Source organism: Pipistrellus hanaki, assembly GCF_964339955.1.
Source record: "Pipistrellus hanaki genome assembly, chromosome: 2".
In the NCBI taxonomy this organism is placed as follows: domain Eukaryota; kingdom Metazoa; phylum Chordata; class Mammalia; order Chiroptera; family Vespertilionidae; genus Pipistrellus; species Pipistrellus hanaki.
The window spans coordinates 135263474-135285490 of NC_140504.1; the positions used below are offsets into that span (position 1 = coordinate 135263474).

A 22017-nucleotide genomic window follows, 5' to 3' on the forward strand; every position below is an offset into this window, starting at 1 on the left:
ATAAATGTAATACATCATATATACAAATTGAAAGACAAAAATCACATGATAATATCAATAGATGTAGAAAAAGCATTCAACAAAATTCAACACCCATTTTTGATAATAATCTCAGCAAAGTTGGAATAGAGGGAACATGCCTCAACCTAATAAAGGCCATATATAACAAACATATAGTGAACATCATACTCAATGGGCAAAAACTAAGACCATTTCCCCTAAAAACAGGAATAAGACAGGAATGTCCTCTTTTTTATTCAGCTTAGTGCTAGAAGTCCTAGCCACAGCAATCAGGTAAGAAGAAAAAAATAAAAGGCATCCAAATTGGAAACTATTATTCACAGATGACATTATATTGTACATTGAAAACCCTAAAGACTGTACCAAAAAAACTACTAAACTTAATAAAGGAATTTGGTAATGAAGTAAGATACAAATCACCCAAAAATTTTTTTGGCCAAAATTTGGCATTTTTAAGTGTAAAAATATATATGATGTTAACACCTTCAGCAAATTTGACATATGAAGTTTTGAAGCTTGCTGTCAATACAACAAAATAGCATACATATCAAATCACATATATATCAACATATGTGTAAATCCATCTTTTGAAAAAAATCCGCATTATTAACTGGTACACCTAGGATGCTAAATGAAATACACCAATCAAAAAGTCAAATATCACATAATCTTTCTCATATGTGGAATCTAATGAACAAAACAAGCTGATGAAAGGGGTAGAGACAGAAGCATGTAACAGACTGGGGAATCTCGGAGAGAAGGCAGGGGGTGGATGGGTGCTTGGAAGTGATCAACCAAAGACCTTGTATCCATATATGCGTGACCTTTGGACACAGCCAATAGGGTGCTGAAGGCCTGGGGCACGGGTAGAGGTGTGGAGAAAGAGGATATGTAATACTTTCAACAATAAAGATTTAATTTTTTAAAAAGTTTGCTGTGTTTAATTTTTATAACTGATTACAGGCTTTATTATTCTTACAGTTAGCCTGGACTTAGTGTGTATCCCTTCATTTACATACTTGAGCACCTATTAATTGTTCAAAACAGTGTATACAGCAAGAGACATGGTTCGAGTTCTCTTAGAAATTGGTTTCATTGGGAGAAATACATTATTCAGTTATCAATTATTGAAAGGCATTAGATCTCAAAAGCAAAATTCTTCAAAAGCATGTGACAAAGAAACTTTATATTTAGAAGGTTAGAGGAAGGTTCCTGAGAGTAAATGTTGTTTAGAGCTGTGATGTGAAGGAAGATCATGACTCAAAGTTATATAAATGTATGTGATTAAGGGCTGGAGAGTACAGAGCATGCTAGACTAAGGAAACTGCATGTGCAGAGGCCCTGTAATGGATGAGAAGGAACATGTTGGGAAATTTGAAAGAGGGCCAGTGTGGTTGAATCTCTGGTAACTAACTAACTGGTGTGAAGTGTGAGACCAGATTGGGGCAGGGACCATCAAAGCCATATCAGCTATGTGTAAGATATGGGACTCTGTCCTAGGAGAGGAAAACATTGTGTTCCACAAAGGAGTAATGAACTTGAAAAGATCACTGTGAGTATAGTTTTGAAGAATTGATTAGAAAGGAACCAATAAATCCACTTAGAAAGCCAAGATACATTAATTTTTAAAAATTCACTTTTTTCTGCTTATGATAATACACAAAAATGTAGTCACATTAAGTAGCATTTTGTATGCCACGGATGCATGTGAACAAAACATTAGTCAGGAAACTTTTTAGTAGTGAGAGAAAACAGGTAATGAAATAATTATAATTGGAGATGAGGTCTTTACAGAGGTTATCGAGTGAAAGGTGGGCCATTAGGGTGAGGCCCTATTCCAGTTATGACTGGTCCCCGCATGAAAAGGGAAAATTTGGACACAGGCATGCATACAGGGAAGACAATTGGGAGAGGAACAGGAAGATGATCTACAAGCAAAGGAAAAGCCTGGAACAGAGATCCTTTCCTACTTTCCTGACTCTGTATACTTAAAGACTGCTGACATTGTTATTGAACCTTCAGGTCTTTTAAGAAATATGGAATTAAAAAAACAACAAGCAGCAAAAGTAAGCACTACTTATATACTTCTAAGAAAAATTTAGCATTGAAGCTGTGAGTCCATCATAATAATACATATTTTGTTCACAAAAGATTGACTCCTTTTGTTTGCTTTTAAACTTCTATACCAAGATATTTTACAGTGTTACTTAATTTATTGAAAGATTGATTTCATTTCAATATTGTGTTTCAGTATAACATTTTCTATTGCTTCAGAATGGTATTTTGGGATGGCAGGGGTGGGGAGAACGGGGAACATCTGTAATAGAGTTAACAATTTTTAAAAAAGTGTAAGAAGCAAAAAAAAAGAATATTTTGGAAAAAGAATTTGCTACCACTTGGTGGCACTACTTGGCTTAAAAATGAATCAGAATGTCTTAACTGCTGTTCTACATAAATGATTAAATTCAGTGGGGATCTATTTGATATTAAGTTACTTAATATAAATATTTGATTCTGAATTTGTATTTACAGTAGAATTGCTGTTGTAAAGTTGAGTTTTATTAAAATATGGAATATAAAAAGATAAATCAACTCTTAGTTTAGAGGGGGAAGTATACAAATTTTTTATAAAAATATATGTCTGTCTTAATCCTCTTTGTTTCTAAATCTGAAAAACATTTTTAGTATTAGGAACAAACGTCTTCAACTTTTCTTTAATATTACCATTTTCCATGATGTACATTTTATTTTGTCCTACATAAAGCTAAGATTTTTTTAGGTGATCAAGGCAAATGGAACACAATAGGGGAAAGAAAGTTTAAATGAATTTAATTATGTCTTCCACAACATTCTGAAAACTCAGTTCTTTTATTTAATTTTAATTAATTAGACAAAGGATCCTGAACTACAAGATGTGGGAAATTATTATGTCATCAGATATGATTTTAATAGCTAAAGTACTTGTAATTATTGATTTCTAGGTTTCATATATAGCATATAAAATGTCTTTTTTAAAAGTTGGAATATAATAGGTGCAGGAAAGTACACAGAATATAACTATACAACTCAGTGACTCACAAAATAAACACTCCATGAACACCACACATCAAGAAATAGAATACTGCCAGCAACCCAGAAACCCCATTTCTTTTCCCAACCACTTTCCTTTTCCTCTTTCCTGGAGTAACCACTGGCCTGGCTTTAAAGACTATAATGCTTTCTTTTAACACATGTTTTTAGACTTTTATATAAATAGAATTATGTAGTAATATTAGTCTCTGCTTAACTTGTTTATTAGCATTATGTCTGGGAGATTCATGAATGTTTTCACATGTAACTATAGCTGATTTGTACATTTTATCACTTTTTTTATTTCTGTATATTTGTATTGAATAATGCTGTCATGAGCATTCTTGTACATGTTGCTTGGGGCACACGTACATTTCTGTGAGTATATACCAGGAGTAGAATAACTGGGTCATTATATATATATATATATATATATATATATATATATATATATATATATATATATATATACAAATTTAGAAGATAACACAGAATTGTTTTCAAAGTGGTTGTATCCACCCCATCAATAGAATATGAGGGTTCCTATTGCTCTATATTCTCACCAACACTTGTTTTAATAGCCGCTTTGATTTTAGCCTTCCTATAGGATGCATTTCCTTGATTCCAAATGAGATTTAGTACTTTTTCATAAATTTATTCGCTGTTTGGATATCCTCTTTTGTGAAGTCTTCTCTCTCCTTACACCCCAGCATTTTTTGTTATTACTATTGAGCTTTCTATATTACTGATTTATAGGCATTGCATATTTTATGGATATGAGCCCCTTTTTTCTATTGGAGTTTTTGTGCTTTTTCTTTTTTTGTTTTTAGGAGCTTTTGTATATGCTAGATACAAGCCCTTTGTTTAATTACATTTTTTAAGTTTTTTTTTTTTAATCCACATTGGAGTATATATGTCTATGGATTTGGGCGGGAGCGGGGGGGGGGGAGTATGGAGAGAGGGGGAGAGAGAGAGACAGAGAGAGAGAGAGAGAGAGAGAGAGAGAGAGAGAGAGAGAGAAGAAAGGGAGAGAAAGAAAACATTGACAGGTTACCTGTAAGTGCCCCAACCAAAGCCTGGCCAGGAATTGAACCCGAGACTTTTTGGTTTGTAGGAGGGTGCTCCCACCAACTGAGCCATACCCACCAGGGCTGTTTATTTAAATTTGTTGGAAAAATATATCCCACTTTGGCTTGATTTTCACCCTGTTTATTAGTACTCTTTTGATGAAAGGAAGGTTTAAGAGATCTTTCCTGGCTCCAAGGATATGAAGATATTTTGTTATCTTCTAGATAGTGATTTTCAACCTTTTTTTTTTATCTCATGGCACACATAAACTAATTACTAAAACTTTTTTGGTCTTTTTTGTTGTTGAATTATTTATACATTTTGCATATTTAACCCTTATCAAATATATCCTGATAATGCCCTTTGATGCATAAGTTTCTTTATTTATAAGGTCCAAATTACCTACTTTTTGTTTGTCATGATTATAATCAAATATGATAATCCATTACCAAATCAGACATCATAAAGATTCATCCGTAGGCCTTCTAAGAGCTTTATGATTTAGCTCTTAAATATTTTATATTGTTGACCTATTTTTGTTTCATTTCTGTATTTGATATGAGGTAGTGGTCCAACTTCATTTTCTTGTGTGTGATTGTCCAAGTGTTTCAACACCATTTCTTGAAAAGACTCTTTTTGCCCCATTAAATGGTCTTCACATTTTTGTTAAAAATCAGTGGCCACAGATATTTGCATTTATTTCTGGACTCTCAGATCTGTTCCATTGGTCTATATGTCTAACCTTCTGCCAGTACCACACTTATTACAATAGCTTTGTAGTAAGTTTTTTTCTTTAAATCCTTATCCAAGGTTATTTTTTCATTGGTTTTGTTTTTTAGAGTGGAGGGGAGGGGAGAGACAGGATCGGGAGAGAGAGATAAACATTGATGTGAGAGAGACACATTGATTGGTTGCCTCCCACATGGCCCTGTTTGACAGGAGATCGAACCTGCAACTGAGGTACAAGCCCTTGACCAGGAATCAAACCTGCAACCCTTCCATCCACAGGCTGATGCTCTAACCACTGAACAAATCAGCCAGGGCTGTAGTAAGGTCTTTTTTAAAAAATATGTTTTTATTGATTGTAGAAAGAGGAATTGGGGTGGGGAGGGGGAGAAACATAAATGATGAGAATCATTGATCCACTGCTTTCTGCATGTCCCTTACTCAGGGGATTGAGCCCATAAGCTGGGTATGTGCCCTGACTGAGAATCAAACGGTGACCTCCTGGTTCATAGGTCAAGGCTCAACCACTGAGCTACACCGGCTGGGCTGTATTGAGTTTTTAATATAGTGATTACTACTACTTTCTTTATTTTTCAATATTGTTTTTGTTCTTCAGGCTCTTTGTAGTTCCATATGAATTTGAGGATCAGCTTATCTATTTTTGGGGGTGGGGGGGAGCCGTTAGAATTTTGATAGGGATTGCATTGAGTCCGCAGAACATTTTGGGAAGTTTTGCCATCTTAACAATATTTCCTGTTTGAATCCATGAGCATAGATAACTTTCCATTTATTTAGGCCTTCTTTAACTTCTTTCAATATTTTGTAGTTTTTAGTGTATCAGTCTTTTACCTCCTTGTTTACATTTAGTCCTGGTTATTTTATTTTTGGATAGTTTTATAAATGGAGTAAATTTTCTTAATTTCTTTTTTGGATCATTCATTGCTGACATAGAGAAATACAACTGATTTTTATATGTTGATCTTATATCTGAAAGCTTGCTGAATTCATTGATTATATTAGCTCTAGTAGTGTGTGTGTGTGTGTGTGTGTGTGTGTGTGTGTGTGTGTGTGTGTGTGGTCTATGGGTTTTCTATATATGGAATCCTGTCATCTGCAAATAGAGATGGTTTTACTTCATAATTACCAATTTGGATGCCTTTTATTTTTCTTATATAATTGCTGTGCCTAGAACTTCCAGTACAATCTTGAATAGCAATGGTGAAGGCAGTCTTGTCCTGTTACTGATCTTAGAGGAAAAGCTGTCTTTCACCATTAGTGTGTGTGATGTTAGCTGTGGGTTTTTCAAGGATGCCTTTATCATGTTCAGGAATTTCCTTCCTATTCCTAGTTTGCTGAGTGTTTCTATCATCAAACAGTATTTGATTTTTGTCAAGTATCTTTATGTACCAATGATGTGTCAAGTATTTTTTTCTTTGTATTATTAATATGATGTATTACATTGATTGCTTTTTTTTATATTGAAACACTATTGCATTCCTGAAATAAATCCCACTTGGTTATGATATATAATCCTTTTTATGTACTGTTGGGTTCAGTTTGATAGTATTTTGTTGAGAATTTTTGCACCCACATTTATAAGTGTGTATCATTATGGTTTACTTTTGATAACTGGATTTATTTTAGGGCAGAGGTTTTCTGATCTCATGGCACACATAAACTACTGAAATTCTGCAGCCCCAGCACACCAAAAATATAATTTTTGCTGATCTGACAAAAAAAAGTATAATTTGATTCATATTAAACAGTTGTTGTTGTGTTGGTTGTTGTCAGTGTATTTGACAATCTAAGGGGAAAGAGGTCAGTACCCTGACTAAGAGGTCAGGTGGTGCATGTTTTAAAATTTTTTTGTGCCACACCAGTTAAAAATTGCTGTTTTAGGGTAATGCTGGCCTCATAAAATGTGTTAGGAAGTGTTCTGTCTTCTATTTTTGTAAGTTGGTGAAAGATTGGTATTAATCCTTTAAATGGTTGAATAGCCAGTGAAACCATCTGGTCCTGAACTACTTTTTGGGAGATTTTTGATGAATGATTCCATCTCTTTACCTATTATAGATCTGTTTAGATTTTCTATTTCCTGTTGAGTAAGGGTTGATAATTTGTGTGTGTTTCTGGGAATTTGTTCATTTTAATCTAAATTGTCTTATTGGCTAACATTCAATTAGACAATTTAGGTTAAATGATAGTATTTTATGACAATTCTTTTAATTCCTCTAAGCTCCTTGTAATGTTCCCATGTTTGTTTCTGATTTTATTTATTTGCATCTTTTTTTTCCCCTTAGTTTGTCAGTTTTGTTGATCTTTTAAAAGGACTAATTTTGGATTTTATTTCATTTTTATATTCTCTTATCTGTTAATATTTATTATTTCCTTTCATTTTGTGGCTTTGAGTTTAGCTTGCTCATTTTTAGTTCCTTAAAATCTAAAACTAGGTTATTGATTTGGGACTTTTTTTAATGTAGGCATTTACAGCTATAATTTTCCCTTTGAATCTGCTTTTGCTGCATTCCATAAGTTTTGGTATGTTGTGTTTTGTTTTCATTCATATGAAGATACCCTTTTTAATAAATTTTATCTGTAAGAAAGGCCAAAGGAGGTTGGGATAAGCTTTCATTGATGGTAAAGTCAGCAATCGACTCTTTTAGTGAAAGAAAGTTGGTAGTTTGTGTTGCACAGCCTTGTTTGAAGTGAGTATTTTGTGAGATTTTTTAATGTTTAACAGGAAAACAATATGACTTAGTTGAAAGTATTAGATTAATTCTTGGACGTCAGGAGCTGCTTTTTTTCCCCCTTTCTAAGTCTACTTATTATTGTCTCTTCGTAGGCATTCTTTTTTTCTGTGATTACTTCTAAGATTTTCTCATTGTCTTTCATTGTCATTAGTGTTTTACTGTGATGTATATTAGGTGTAATTTTCTTTTTATTTATCAATCTTAGAGTTCCTGGTGCTTTCAGAAACCATGGCTTGATGTCAGTTTTAGAAAATTATCAGTCATTATCTCTTCAAGTTTTTGTTCTGTTCCATTTTCTCACTGTTTCTGGGATTTCCACTAAATATAAGTTTTCACTGGATCCTTTTTTTGGGGCTTTTTTTCTTCATTTTCCTTTCTTTTGTCTCTCATTACTCATTTTAGATTTTTTTTGTTCTGACCTTTCTCTAGCTCACTAACTTTTTATTTTTTTAGTAGATATTTTTTCAGGTTTATTGCTACACAGTTAACATGATATTTAACTCTTTAACTGTATCTCATTTTTAGTTTTGTTGCCTGGTGGCCAGAGAATATGATCTATATGATTTCTATCCCTGTTTGAAATTTTTCTGTGGTTATTATAATAGATTCATTCATTCATTTATTTATTTATTTATTTATTTATTTATTTATTTATTTATTTATTTATTTCAGAGAGGAAAGGAGAGGGAGAGAGACAGAAACATCAATGATGAGAGAGAATCACTTTAATCATGGATTAACTGCCTCCTGCAGGCCCCACACTGGGGATCTAGTCGCAACCCAGGCATGTGCCCTCACCAGGAATTGAACCTTGACCTCCTGGTTCATAGGTCGACACTCAACCACTAAGCCAGGCTAGCCTTGCTACACTAGATTTTATAAATGTTCCACTTTAGTTTATAAACAACAATGTCTATTTCTTGTATAGAACTCTATGTATTCAATCAGTGGTCTTTAAACTTCTTTTTGTCATATCCCCTAAGAGAAGTTTGGAAAACGGTGGCATTTTTAAGTTCTTTACTTCAGAGAAAAAACAAACAGGGAGCCTTTAAGAGTTCTGATGAATATTCTATGTCTTAGGTTTTTAAGTGATTTGTGGTATTGAGAAAAGATAAAGGAAGATGCACTAAGACCAGATTAGGAAGTTGTTGAAATAATACAGGGGAGAGACAATAGTGGACCTAGATGTTTCAGTAGTGAGAAGTGACTGTATTCTGGATGTAATTTAAGATAGTAGAAATAGGATTTCCTGATGGTTTGGATGTGAAGTGTGAATATAAGAGAATACGGATGATTGCTCCAAGGTTATTGACCTGAGCAACTGCTGGGAAGGGGAAGATTGCAAATTTGTGTTTGGGAACCTTTCTTTTGTGAAGTGAGAAAAAGGTGATCTTAAAAGAGGAGGTGGTGCCTTGGCTGGTGTGGCTCAGTTGATGGGAGTGTCGTCCATACACCAAAAGGTGATGGATTTGATTTCCAGTCAAGGCATATACAAAGGTTTCTGGTTCAGTTCCTGGTCACCATGGGTATGGAAGGCAAACAGTTGATGTTTCTCACATCAGTGCTTCTCTCTCTGTCTCTCTCCCCCCCAAAACTAACTAAAAAGAAGTTTTGATGGGGGGATAAGGACATGTATGTAATACCTTAATCAATAAAGAAATTTAAAAAAAAATAAGAAGAGAGGGGAAACTAGAATATTCTCCTTGATCTGTTGAGTTTTATAGAGAATTTTTTAAAGCCTCCCTTTGTAACTGTTAGATTCTTCTAATACTTGTAAAAGTTTATGATCTTATATTTTGTATCCATTTAATTGTGCGCAAATGGAGTAATGAATATTGTATATTCTTGATATATAAATATGTATTATTAATTGATGATGACATCTTTAGTGGGTTTAGTGTTGCTTGCCTTAAACTTCATTTGATTTTTTGATTGTAGGGATATCTTTTCTTTTTTCTTCTTCTTTTTTTAAATATATTATTGATTTTTCACAGAGAGGAAGAGAGAGGGATAGAGAGTTAGAAACATCGATGAGAGAGAATCATCGATCAGCTGCCTCTTGCACACCCCCTACTGGGGATGTGCCCGCAACCAAGGTACATGCCCTTGACCAGAATTGAACCTGGGACCTTTCAGTCCGAAGGCCGATGCTCTATCCACTGAGCCAAACTGGTTTGGCGGGATATCTTTTCTATTATTAACATTTACATACTTTGTTGTTTCATAATCTTATTTTTAGTGTTGGTATTTCTTTTATAAACAACATACAGCATCCTTAAAATAAATGATGCCTTTTTCTTAATATATTCACAATAAATGTGAAAAGTGATGTGTTTGGACTTTTCCTGCTTTCTTATTTTTATTTTCTGTTTGCTGTGTTCCATTGTTGCTTTTTATTTTTGATGGGTCAATAAAATTTTCATTTTTTTAATGCTAAAGATTTGAAATTATATATATTATTTCACTATTTTAATTAGTTTTTTTTTTTTTATAACATTTTAACACATTTTTTTAAAAGATTTTCTTTTAATCAGTGTCCACTATTCTAACCTCCTTTGTTAAAGTCTTTTTGGAATTTTAATTCTCGTGTTATTAAATATTATATAATGAAATTACATTTCATTTCATAGGAATTTGTTTTGAATATTAAAAACAGTTCCTAGATTTAGTTGCATGTGTTAGTAGTTTAATTGCTCACTAATTATATTGATTCTTGAAAAAAAATATTTTTTTACTGATTTCAGAGAGGAACGGAGAAGAAGAAATAGAAACATCAGTGATGAGAGAGAACCACTGATTGGCTGCCTCCTGCATGCCCCCTCACTGTGGATCAGGCCCCAAACACAGGCATGTGCCCTGACTGGGAATCAAATTGTGACCTCCTGTTTCAGGGGTCAGTGCTAAACCACTGAGCAATACCAGTCGGACTCTCTTCTTGCCCCTTAAATAAAATCTATGTTCGGAGGAATACTTCGTTTCTTCATCTGTATTCACTCTGCTCTTCCACTTACCTACTGAGGGTTGTTTGGGTAGGAGGGTTGAGTTTTGTTTTTGTTCTAATCATTTTTCATTTCAAAGTTCTTTGTCAACTTTCCACTTAAAACATATTGTACTTTTTAATTTAAATCTGAAGATATTACATATATTGAGTATATTTAATTTCTCATTTTCTTCTTCTAGTGATGAACCTTATAATTTTAAGAAACATTTAATTTATAATTCAATCACTATTAATATCTATAATCTTACCTATATACAATGAGTGGCCAGATTATGATCTCTGAACACATAATAATCTGGCCACTCAGTGTATAACCTTTAAAATAAAAGGCTAATATGCAAATTGTCCCCTTGACCAGGAGTTCAACCATCAGGCAGGCCAGCCAACTGCCCATGTTCCTTCTCCCCCCACCCCCGGCCAGGCTGGCCGGACCCCACCCATGCACGAATTCATACACCAGGCCTCATATATATATATATATATATATATATATATATATATATATATATGTGTGTGTGTGTGTGTGTGTGTGTGTGTGTGTGTGTGTGTGTATGTATGTATTTACACACACAGAGTGGCTAGATTATTATGCGTTCAAAGATCATAATAATCTGGCCACTCAGTGTATATAAAAGCCTAAGCAACTGGCCGACCATTCTACTGGCTGGCTGTAGCTATGATGCACACTGATCACCAGGGGGCAGGAACTGCCGAGCTACGGCGACCTGGCAGTTGCAGTTCTCAGGTGATGCACCAGAACCAGAGAGGAGGTGAGCTCAATTCTAGGTGTATCACCTGAGAACTGCCTTCTCGCAATCCAGGACCCCTTAAGGCAGGGGTCTTCAAACTACGGCCCGCGGGCCACATGTGGCCCGCAGAGGAGTCTGATCCGGCCTGCCAGGTTTTTTGGGCAGTGAGGGCAGCCGAGGTGTTACAGTAGGAATTAGTAGTTCATATAGTCCGGCCCTCCAGCTCTCTGAGGGACCGTGATCTGGCCCCCACTTTAAAAAGTTTGAGGACCCCTGCCTTAAGGGATGTCGGAATGCTGGTTTGGGTCCAATCCCCGCAGGTCAGGCCGAAGGAGTCCACCAGTGGACAAATCTGTGCACCAATACTCTAGTTATTGTATAAAATAATAAAATATATACTTAGCACACTAATTTCAGCCATTTTCAGATCCTCTTACTTTTAACCTTTTGGAAAATGTTTTCTGAGATGGTAGGTGATTGAGTAACATTTAGACTATGTGTCCTCACATTTGAATATTATGTATTATATCTCCATAGAAGATTCTGTAGTCAGAATAATTTTACTCCAAACTCTTAAGTTATTACTCCATTGACTTAACACCTAGTCTTGACAAAATATGCTATTCTAATTTATATTCTTTTGTATTCTGGTTTTATTTATTTTTAAAATATATATATATTTTTATTTCAGAGAGGAAGGAAGAGGGAGAGAGAGATAGAAACATCAATGATGAGAGAGAATCATTGTTCAGCTGCCTTTTGCATGCCCCCCCTGCTGGGGATCCAGCCCGCAACCCAGGCATGTACATTTGACTGGAATTGAACCAAGGACCCTTCAACCCACAGGCTAACACTCTATTCACTGAAACAAACCAGCTGGGGTTGAAACCTGGTTTTAGTTTTCGTGTTTGTTTTGACATTATCATTCCATTCTTTTCACAGTCCTTCTCAGTGACTATTCTAGTTATGGTTTTAGCTACCTTGTTAAATCTTTCTCTTCTAGTCCATTCTTCTCTCTTCCTATGAGTAAACCTGAAAGAAAAATTTTAAGTCATATTTGCTTGAATAGAGCTAAACATTTGTTACTTAAACTTTATTAAGTACTTGCATGTTCTAAATATTATATAATATTTAATATAAGTTTGGGTGAAATTTTCTAGCTATTTCAATTCACAATAAAAATATTTCTGGTTTTAAAGAGTGTCCACCTCAGGTAACTGGGGAGGCTGACCCACTGGCCCATATAGGAAACCTAGCACACAAAGCTACCCTACCAACTCAGGGAAGCAGCAAAAATGCGGAGTCAAAGAAACAGTCCACAAATGAAAGAAATGGAGAACAAACAACTGGATATGAATTCAAAACCACAGTTATAAGGTTTTTCAAGAATTTCCTAGAAAAGGCTGATAATTTTAACAAGACCCTCAAGGATATGAAAAGGACCAACTAGAAATTAAACATACACTGACTGCAATAAAAAATATTATACAAAGGCCCAACAGCAGACAAGAGGAATGCAAGAATCAAGTCAAAGATTTGAAATATAAAGAAGCAAAAAACATTCAACCACAAAAGCAAAAAGCAAAAAGAATCCAAAAAGTTGAAGATAGTGTAAGAAGCCTCTGGGACAACTTCAAGCGTACCAACATCTGAATTATGGGGGTGCCAGAGGAAGAGAGAGAGCAAGATACTGAAAACCTATTTGAAGAAATAATGACTGAAAACTTCCCCCACCTGGGGAAAGAAACAGACTTATAAGTGCAGGAAGCACACAGGAATCCAAAGAGGATCGCACCAATACACATCTTCATTAAAATGCCAAGAGCAAAAGACAGAGAATATTAAAAGCAGAAAGAGAAAAACAGTTAATTCCCTACAAGGGAGCATCCGTACGATTGTCAGCTGATTTCTCAACACAAGCTATGCAGGCCAGACGGGAGTGGCAAGAAATATTCAAAGTGATGAATATCAAGAATCTATAACCAAGATTACTCTACCCAGCAAAGTTATTCAGAATGGAATGTCAGATAAAGAGCTTCACGGATAAGAAAAAGACTAAAGGAGTTCATCACCACTAAACCAGTATTATATGAAATGTTGAAAGGTATTCTTTAAAAGAGGAAGAAGAAAAAAGTAAAGATAAAAATAATGAACCACAAATACATATCTATCAACAAGTGAACCTAAAAATCAAGTGAATTAAAAATCTGAGGAACAGAATAAACTGGTGAATATAATAGACTCAGGGGCAAAGAAAGGGAGTGGATTGATAATTATCAGGGGGAAGGGGTGTGGATGGTGCAGGAAGAGACTGAACTAAAATCATACACCTATGGATGAGGACAATGGGGGTAGGTAAGGGCAGAGGGTGGGGTGGGAACCGGGTGGAGGGCAGCTATGGGGGGAAAAGGAGAAACAATTGTAATAATCTGAACAATAAATATTTATTAAATTAAAAGAAAATATATATATATATATATATATATATATATATAAATATATATTCTGGGTTTATAAATGAAACTACAAAATTGTATATGTAATAAGTAAAAACTTGCTAGCAATTCAATTGTTAAATGGGCTCTGTGGCCTCAATGTGTTAATCATTTGGTGCCATACTTTTCCTTGTTCAAGAATGTTACAGGTTGTCTAAAGGCTTATTTCAGGTAATTTTGAATTTAGAGAATGTTTTTAAAATCCAATAGTATATTTCACTTCTGTTTTTAGCTCATTATCTTAAATATTAAATGTTAAAAATGTAGTATGCAGACATTAAATATATACTACATATGAGGAAGGGCCTTAAAAATTATTTTATCCATCTTCAATCCCATAGTTCCTTCTGCATTGTTCCTAACAAATAGTTTTTACCATGCTGAGCCATTCAGTCCACTGTTGTGTAAGACAGCCCTTTGTAATATGGAATTATTCCTGTTTCTAGTTTTTCTTATTCTTGGGATGAAATCTACATCTTTATGATTCAAACACATTATTATGTTTTCTTCCTTTACTCCAAAGTTTCAAATATTTGAAGATTGTTAATTGTATTGACTAATTGTTAGGCTAAGCATACCAAGTTTTCTCTTTATTTCATCATGTGGCATCCTGGAACTCTTAAGAATGTTTTGTATTTTTTTAGTGTTTCCTCTCAATATACATCCATAGTAAGGTACTACCTGGATTATATGGATATACAGTGTACTCTTCTTCACTTGCATTATAAACTAGATGAGAAGTAGGTATATATTACATTGTGTATAATATATATAGGCCTAAATACTACGATAATCTTAGTTATAGTATTTCAGTTTTGTTTTGTAATTAGAATAACAGTTGTGAATGGTTTATTCTTCTTAACCCAGTTGCATATATGATTAATTGAAGTTGTCATGTGTTCTCAAGGATAATTTAAGTGGACATAGGATTTGTGAAAAACTGACAAATCCTAACTGTAACTCAGCTAGTGGGTAACATTATAATTTACTTATAGCTGTGCAATATAGTTTTTAATGAACTAATATAGAAAAATGACAAATTGTATTATATTTTTATGTGAAATTATACTGCATGACAAAGGTTGGCATAATGTAATAAATACCCACAAAATATTAACCTACTTGCAATAAATACAATTAATAATGTACATAAAAGAATGAAATTAACCTTATTTTCTATCAGAAAAAGAATTATTCATGAACAGAAAGTGGACAGCATAGATTAGATGACAGGAAGATTGTATATAATCTGAATTACTGAGTGACGTAGAAAGCTTGCTCAGAGGGATTACAGAATAATTATGTTAATATGCAATTATCACCTCATTTCTTCTATAGTAACCTCAAGATGTAGTGTAGTGAGGGTGTTATAGCAAGTGCTGATAGTTTGCAAAAATACTGATGTTTGAAATTTCTGAGACAATAAGTCTAGCTTCAGGCATATAAGTGATGATCTGTCATCTTGAAGACAGATCTGACCTTTGTGCTTTTTTTTTTTAATGCTCACAGTATATAACTACAGGCAGTTATAGCTGTAGAACTCATTATGGTTTTCTAGACAGTGAAATATATTTTATGTAGATTTAAAATTCCATTTACAGCTTTTTATAAAGTGTGTGAGTTTTCTAAAAGAACATTTTAAAATTCAATTAAAAGAAAAATTCTATGATTATGTGATTACATGAAGAACACAGTAACACAGCAAATTCATTGAAATTTAGGGGTTTCAAACAATATATAACATTAGTTTGTTTATTAATTTATTAGTTTCCCTTTTTTAAACTTAATAATGCCTATCTTCAAGTATATCCCTTAATTAATAATAATATTAACATAAAATGGTGTTGGTGGCTCTGTTATGTATATTTGACTATGTAAAGACAGTTGGAAAAACTATATGAGAGTGTGAAATTAGCTTACAGGTCAAATGCTTTCTTTTCCTGATGTCACATAATCAGCCATGAATGTAGGGAAATAATTTTTATGTTAAAATTCTAGATCCATTCAATACAACATATTTTGATGATCCATTGTTTTGCATTGTATCTCAATGTAACAGCTGAGTCTTGAATATTATTTAAAATGTATTTTGAACATTTTCAGTTAAAATAAATTCTGAAAATTAAAACAGGAAAATTGTTCATTGTTACTAAAATACCAGCTTAGTGAGTGAAGTGCTTATAACGTCTTATTTAACTGATGGAGTAGATTTTAATATTTGTGTATTAATAATAAAAATTCTGAAAAAGAGTAACTTCTCTGTTTTTGAGTAGAGATTGACAATCATTAGTTTGGGGGCAAGTCGTATATTTCATTATATAGGTGTGAAGTAAAACTTTGATTATTAAAGACCTCATTTTATTTTTTTAAATGTTTAATTTGATCTCTTGTTTTTCTGTTTGCTGGATGTATTTTATAAAGAAAAGATCTGTTATGTACATATGTTCTTTTTATGTTTCTGAGCAAAACAGTTTGATATCTTCAGAATGTGAACTTATGTAAGGCTCTTATAAAGCCATTCTGGTAATGAGGATGCAGTCTCCAGGCCGACATGAATGTAGTTTGTCACCCTGCTGTTCAGGGGTTACCAGTGAGGTTGCTTTAAATGGGAAACGTCTGTTCTATCTCCGAACCTCTAACACCAGAACAGATGGGTAGAACATGGAACATGGAAGGTTTTACCTCTGAGGTGGTAACAGTGAAGCCACTCATTAACACTGAATTTACCACTTCGTTAGCAACGTTGCTTCCTGTTGAGAAAAGCTAATATAGGCTTTCAAATTGACTGAGCATATATTTGTCTACCTCTGTGATTATAATAAGTAGGAATAAAAAGTAAGTGTCTTTCAGTCTAGTTTTAAAAATTTTGTTGTCCATTTCAGATTTATGTAAGATTGTTCCTATTTAGACATTTGACTTTTCATACCAAATGTAATGAGAAATATCAGGAATGGATAATAGTATACCATCAGTGTTTGCTTTTCTTTTCACTGACATTTGCACACTCTATCCTAACACATGTTTATGTGCTGCCCACTTTTAACTTCTGTGTATGTGATGAACAGACTCCTGCTGGGTGCTGCATTAGCACCATTTTGGGGTGATATCATTGAATATGATCTTATTGAAAGTCTATTTTTATTAATTGGGAAGTTTGCCAATCTCAGAACAGAATTCTAAGACCTATGAGGGGTGGAAAAATGATTGTTGGTATAAATAATAATGCCAAAGAAAGATATTTGTAATGTATGTTGTATGAAAGAACACATCTGTTCATAAGATAAGGTTGTATTTATAAGTGTTTGTCCCAAGTTCTGAAATAAAGAAGTAATTAGAAATTTTTTTTATTTTTGAATTAAAAATGTATTTTCAAAATTGGTAACCTAGAAGATATTAGAAACAATAAACTATTGAAAATGTTTTATTTCTAATTTTTGGATTGTAACTTCCTACTGTCTTAAAGTGCTATTACTCATTATACCAATTTAAAATACTATAAAAATGGAAGGTTTTATTCTTTATCTGAGAGGAGGTACCTGGTCTGTCTTGTTTACAAATGTATCCTTAATACTAGAGCAATGCTTGGCATGTAGTAAAAGCTCAATAAACATTTGGAGAATGAATGAACTGTACTTACTACTGTGTGCAAAATGAAAAGAAATATGGGATTTTATGCCAGTACTTCAAATATTATAGTTAAAACCTAGGGTTTCCAAATAGTGAGTTCTTTAAGTTGTACTTGAGGATTATTGGATATTTTGAAGGCCTTGCTATAATAAGTGAGTCAAAAAATTAGGACCACAGTGAAATTGGCATTATTTGATAGGCAAGCCAGATTTCATAGGAAGAAAACTGTTTAGTTTTTCTATACTTTAGGAGCTTTTGCTTTGTTTTTAAAGTTGTGTTTTTATTTATTCAACAATATTCCTTTATTCAACGAATTCTGCTTGAGGATCTATACCAAGTACTATGTTAGGTTTCAGAGATATGAATATCACTAGGTCACAGTCCTTGCCTTCTAAGAACTTACATTCTTTTAAAAAGACAATCCCTGTATAATGTGGCCATTTCTAAGTGCAGAATGTAAAGGAACTCTTACTAGTAGGGGCAGTAATTATAGCCATGGTATGTATATATGTCTCCAAACTTTCAACAGTCTTTTAAAAAAACATTGTCTTCTCATAAGGATTACATCTATTGTCAAAAATGTCTAAAATTTTGTAATCTACATTTTAATATGAAGTAACCTAAAATCATAAAATACAATGTTTCAGAGTAAAAGTTTTAGGCCATTGCCGTAGACTTTCTTTCAGATGACAAATGAGATAACTGCCGTTAGGGAATGCCTAGAATTTTGGGGCTCAGGTTATAAAAATTTAAAGTTACAGAAAATTTTATTAATTTTAACTTGAATAATTTAGAGCTAAGGGTAATTTATATATGGAATGAACAAAATCCTGTGAATAAGACATTTTTAAATTAGAATTTTAGGAGAATGAAACATTGAAAGCAAAACAGCCTTAAATTAAAAAAAATTAAAAAAATAAAATTGTTAGATACATTAGCCATTGATGTTGATAGCAAGTAAGTTTCTTTGCTGAACAGTGTCTTTTACCTTCCTTCAGGAATGAACTCTTAAGTGACAATACTTCTCTGAAGTATTTAACAATTTACAGTATTCTCTAGAATAGTGGGACTGTCCCTAATAAAAGTAAGATACTTTTCTTTTTATTAGCAACCTATAAATGAGATTTTAAAGTTTTTTTTTTTTTTTACCTGTAGCATATTTATTTATATCATGTGTGTGTCTGTATATGTGTTTATGTTGCTTTTTCCTAGAGATTTTGGATATATGTGGTATTGAGTTGTTGCCGAGCACAAAGAAAAATTAATTTTTGAGACACTTTTAAAGTCTTTTAATTTTTAATAGTATTTCTTTATTCTTAGGAAAATTTTAGGACTTCAATATAAAGAGTATAAGTAAGCTAATAAAAGTGTACTTTCAACTCTCCATACATTCTAATACTATTTTTTCATGCAAATCTAAATTTTTTTTTTCCGTTTTCTAGACTAAATGTGTTAAATGGCTTGCCAACAATATGGATGATTTGAAGATAAACACCGATATTACTGGTGCTAAAGAAGAACTCCTAGATGACAACAATTTTATCTCAGACAAAGAGAGTGGAGTTCATAAACCAAGAGATTGTCAGACATTTCAGAATAGTAGCACGTTCACTCTGCCTGAAGAACTGTCGAAGGACAAATCGGAAAAAGCCTTAAGTGGAGGCCAGTCTGCTCTATTTATACATGCTGGTGCTCCTACTGTTTCTAGTGAAAACTTTATCTTGCCTAAAGGAGCTGCTGTTAATGGACCAGTTTCACACTCCTCCATAGCTAAGACTTCCAATATGAATAAAGGCAGTGTTTCATTAACCACTGGACAGCCTGTGGATCAGCCAACAACAGAATCTTGTTCAACTTCGAAGTTGGCAGCTGATCTTCAGCTGTCTACACCACAGAAAGCAAATCAACACCAAGTTTTGTTTTTGCTATCAGATGTACCACATGCTAAGAATTCAACCCATTCCATTAAAAAACTACCTACCTCTGCTTCAGTTGGTTGTGACATTCAGAATTCAGTAGGGAGTAGTATAAAGTCAGATAGCACTTTAATAAACCAAGTAGAGGTGGGTGAGGATAGTGAAGATTTATTGGTAAAAGATGATTGTGTCAATACATTAACAGGCATTTCCTCAGGTACAGAAGAATTTAGGTCAGAAAATGATACAAACTGGGACCCCCAAAAAGAGTTCATTCAATTTCTTATGACTAATGAAGAGACAGTGGATAAAGCTCCAGTTCATTCTAAAGTTGGTCTAGAAAAAAAGAGAAAGCGAAAAATGGATGTAAGCAAGATAACGCGTTATACTGAGGATTGCTTTAGTGATTCTAATTGTATACCCACTAAGTCAAAGATGCTAGAAGTAGACTTTCTGGAACAGAATGAAGGACTGCAAGCAATAGACTCACAGAAATATGCATTATCAAAAGTGAAGCCTGAATCAGCTGATGAAGACGTGGAATCTGTGGATGCTTTTCAACGTCTAATTTATAATCCTGATAAGTGTGGAGAAGACAGTTCATCTGTTCATACTAGCACTTTTCTTTCAAGTACCTTAAAAAAAAAATGTGAAGAAAATGATTCAGAGTCACCTGCTACTTTCAGCACCGAAGAGCCATCATTCTACCCCTGTACAAAGTGCAATGTGAATTTTAGGGAGAAAAAACACCTCCACAGGCATATGATGTATCATTTAGATGGAAATAGTCACTTTCGCCATCTTAATGTCCCAAGGCCATATGCTTGTAGGGAATGTGGGCGGACATTTCGAGATCGGAACTCACTTCTAAAGCATATGATTATTCACCAAGAAAGAAGACAGAAGTTGATGGAGGAAATTCGTGAATTAAAAGAGCTTCAGGATGAAGGAAGAAGTGCACGATTACAATGCCCTCAGTGTGTATTTGGTACCAATTGCCCCAAAACATTTGTGCAACATGCTAAAACCCACGAAAAAGATAAAAGGTACTACTGCTGTGAAGAATGTAACTTCATGGCAGTTACAGAAAATGAATTGGAATGCCATCGAGGCATTGCCCATGGAGCAGTGGTAAAATGCCCTATTGTCAGTTCTGATGTAGCCCAGAGAAAAACGCAAAAAAAGTCTTTCATGAAAGACTCTGTTACAGGATCATCCAAAAAATCAGCTGCCTACGCGTGTAAGATGTGTCCTTTTACTACTTCAGCCAGAAGTATTTTGAAAAAACACATGGAATACTTGCATTCATCATCATGTGTTGATTCATTTGGTCGTGCTCTCGGACTTGGTAAAAGAAAAGGTAACGTCATTGAAGAACCTGAAGACAATGAGAGCACTAAACCATTAAACAAGCAACAGTCAGCCACATTTCCAAAGAACTCTGCTTTAAAACAAGATGTAAAGCGAACATATGGGTCATCACAATCAAGTAATTTTTCAAAATTACATAAGCGGCCACATAGAATACAAAAAGCTCGGAAAAGCATCGCCCAGTCAGGTGTTGTAAATGTGTGCAATCAAAACAATTCTCATAAGACTATAATGATTAAAAGCAGCGTTGACCAAAAACCTAAGTATTTCCACCAACCAGCTAAAGAAAAATCTAATGCCAAGGCAAATAGCAACTATTTATATAGACACAAATATGCAAACTACAGGATGACCAAAAAATCAGGTGAATCATATCCTCTGCATTTCAAAAAAGAAGAAGCTGGTTCATTAAATACTTTACATCTGTTTTCATCATCAAGTAATTCTCACAACAATAGTTTGATTATTTCAGACTCTCACAACTCTAACACCAAAAAGCCTGAAAGCTTCAAAGACCGCAGGCGTGTATCTGCAAAGAGAGCAGTCAGGGAATCTAAGAAGGGAAGTTCTGCTGGAGGGGAAGACTTAGATAGCTATCCAGATTTCTTGCATAAAATGACTGTTGTTGTTTTGCAGAAACTTAATTCTGCTGAAAAGAAAGATAGCTATGAAACAGAAGATGAAAATTCCTGGGATAATGTTGAGTTAAGTGACTACACTACACAGGCTATAGAAGATGAAACGTATAACGGTATTAATCAAGAACATTTATTTCCTCTATTTAAAAGCAAAGTGGAAGGTCAAGAGCCTGGAGAAAATGCTACACTTAGTTATGATCAAAATGATGGCTTTTATTTTGAATATTATGAAGACGCTGGAACTAATAACTTTTTGCATGACATACACGATTCTCAGCATTTAGAAAATGCAGAAACTTCATTGTCAAAACATAGTTCTGTTTTTCATTGGAGTGATTTGTCTCTTGAGAAGAAATCATGTCCTTACTGCCCAGCAACATTTGAAACAGGTGTTGGATTGTCTAATCATGTTCGGGGACATCTTCATAGAGCAGGATTAAGCTATGAAGCCCGTCATGTTGTATCACCAGAACAAATAGCCACCAGTGACAAAATGCAGCATTTCAAACGAACTGGCACAGGGACACCTGTTAAGCGAGTTAGAAAAGGTAAGTTTTCCTATAGATACTTTGGGCTAATGTGTCTG

General features: G+C 34.0%; 1 protein-coding gene across 1 annotated transcript in view; it reads left to right on the forward strand.

Moving 5' to 3' along the window:
* Positions 1-22017, forward strand: part of ZNF644 (zinc finger protein 644) — a 98624-nt gene that overhangs the window by 49845 nt on the left and 26762 nt on the right. Inside the window, 2 exon segments of the mRNA XM_084873463.1 lie at positions 18949-18965; positions 18968-21979. Of these exon segments, the coding sequence (XP_084729589.1) occupies positions 18949-18965; positions 18968-21979 (3029 nt within the window).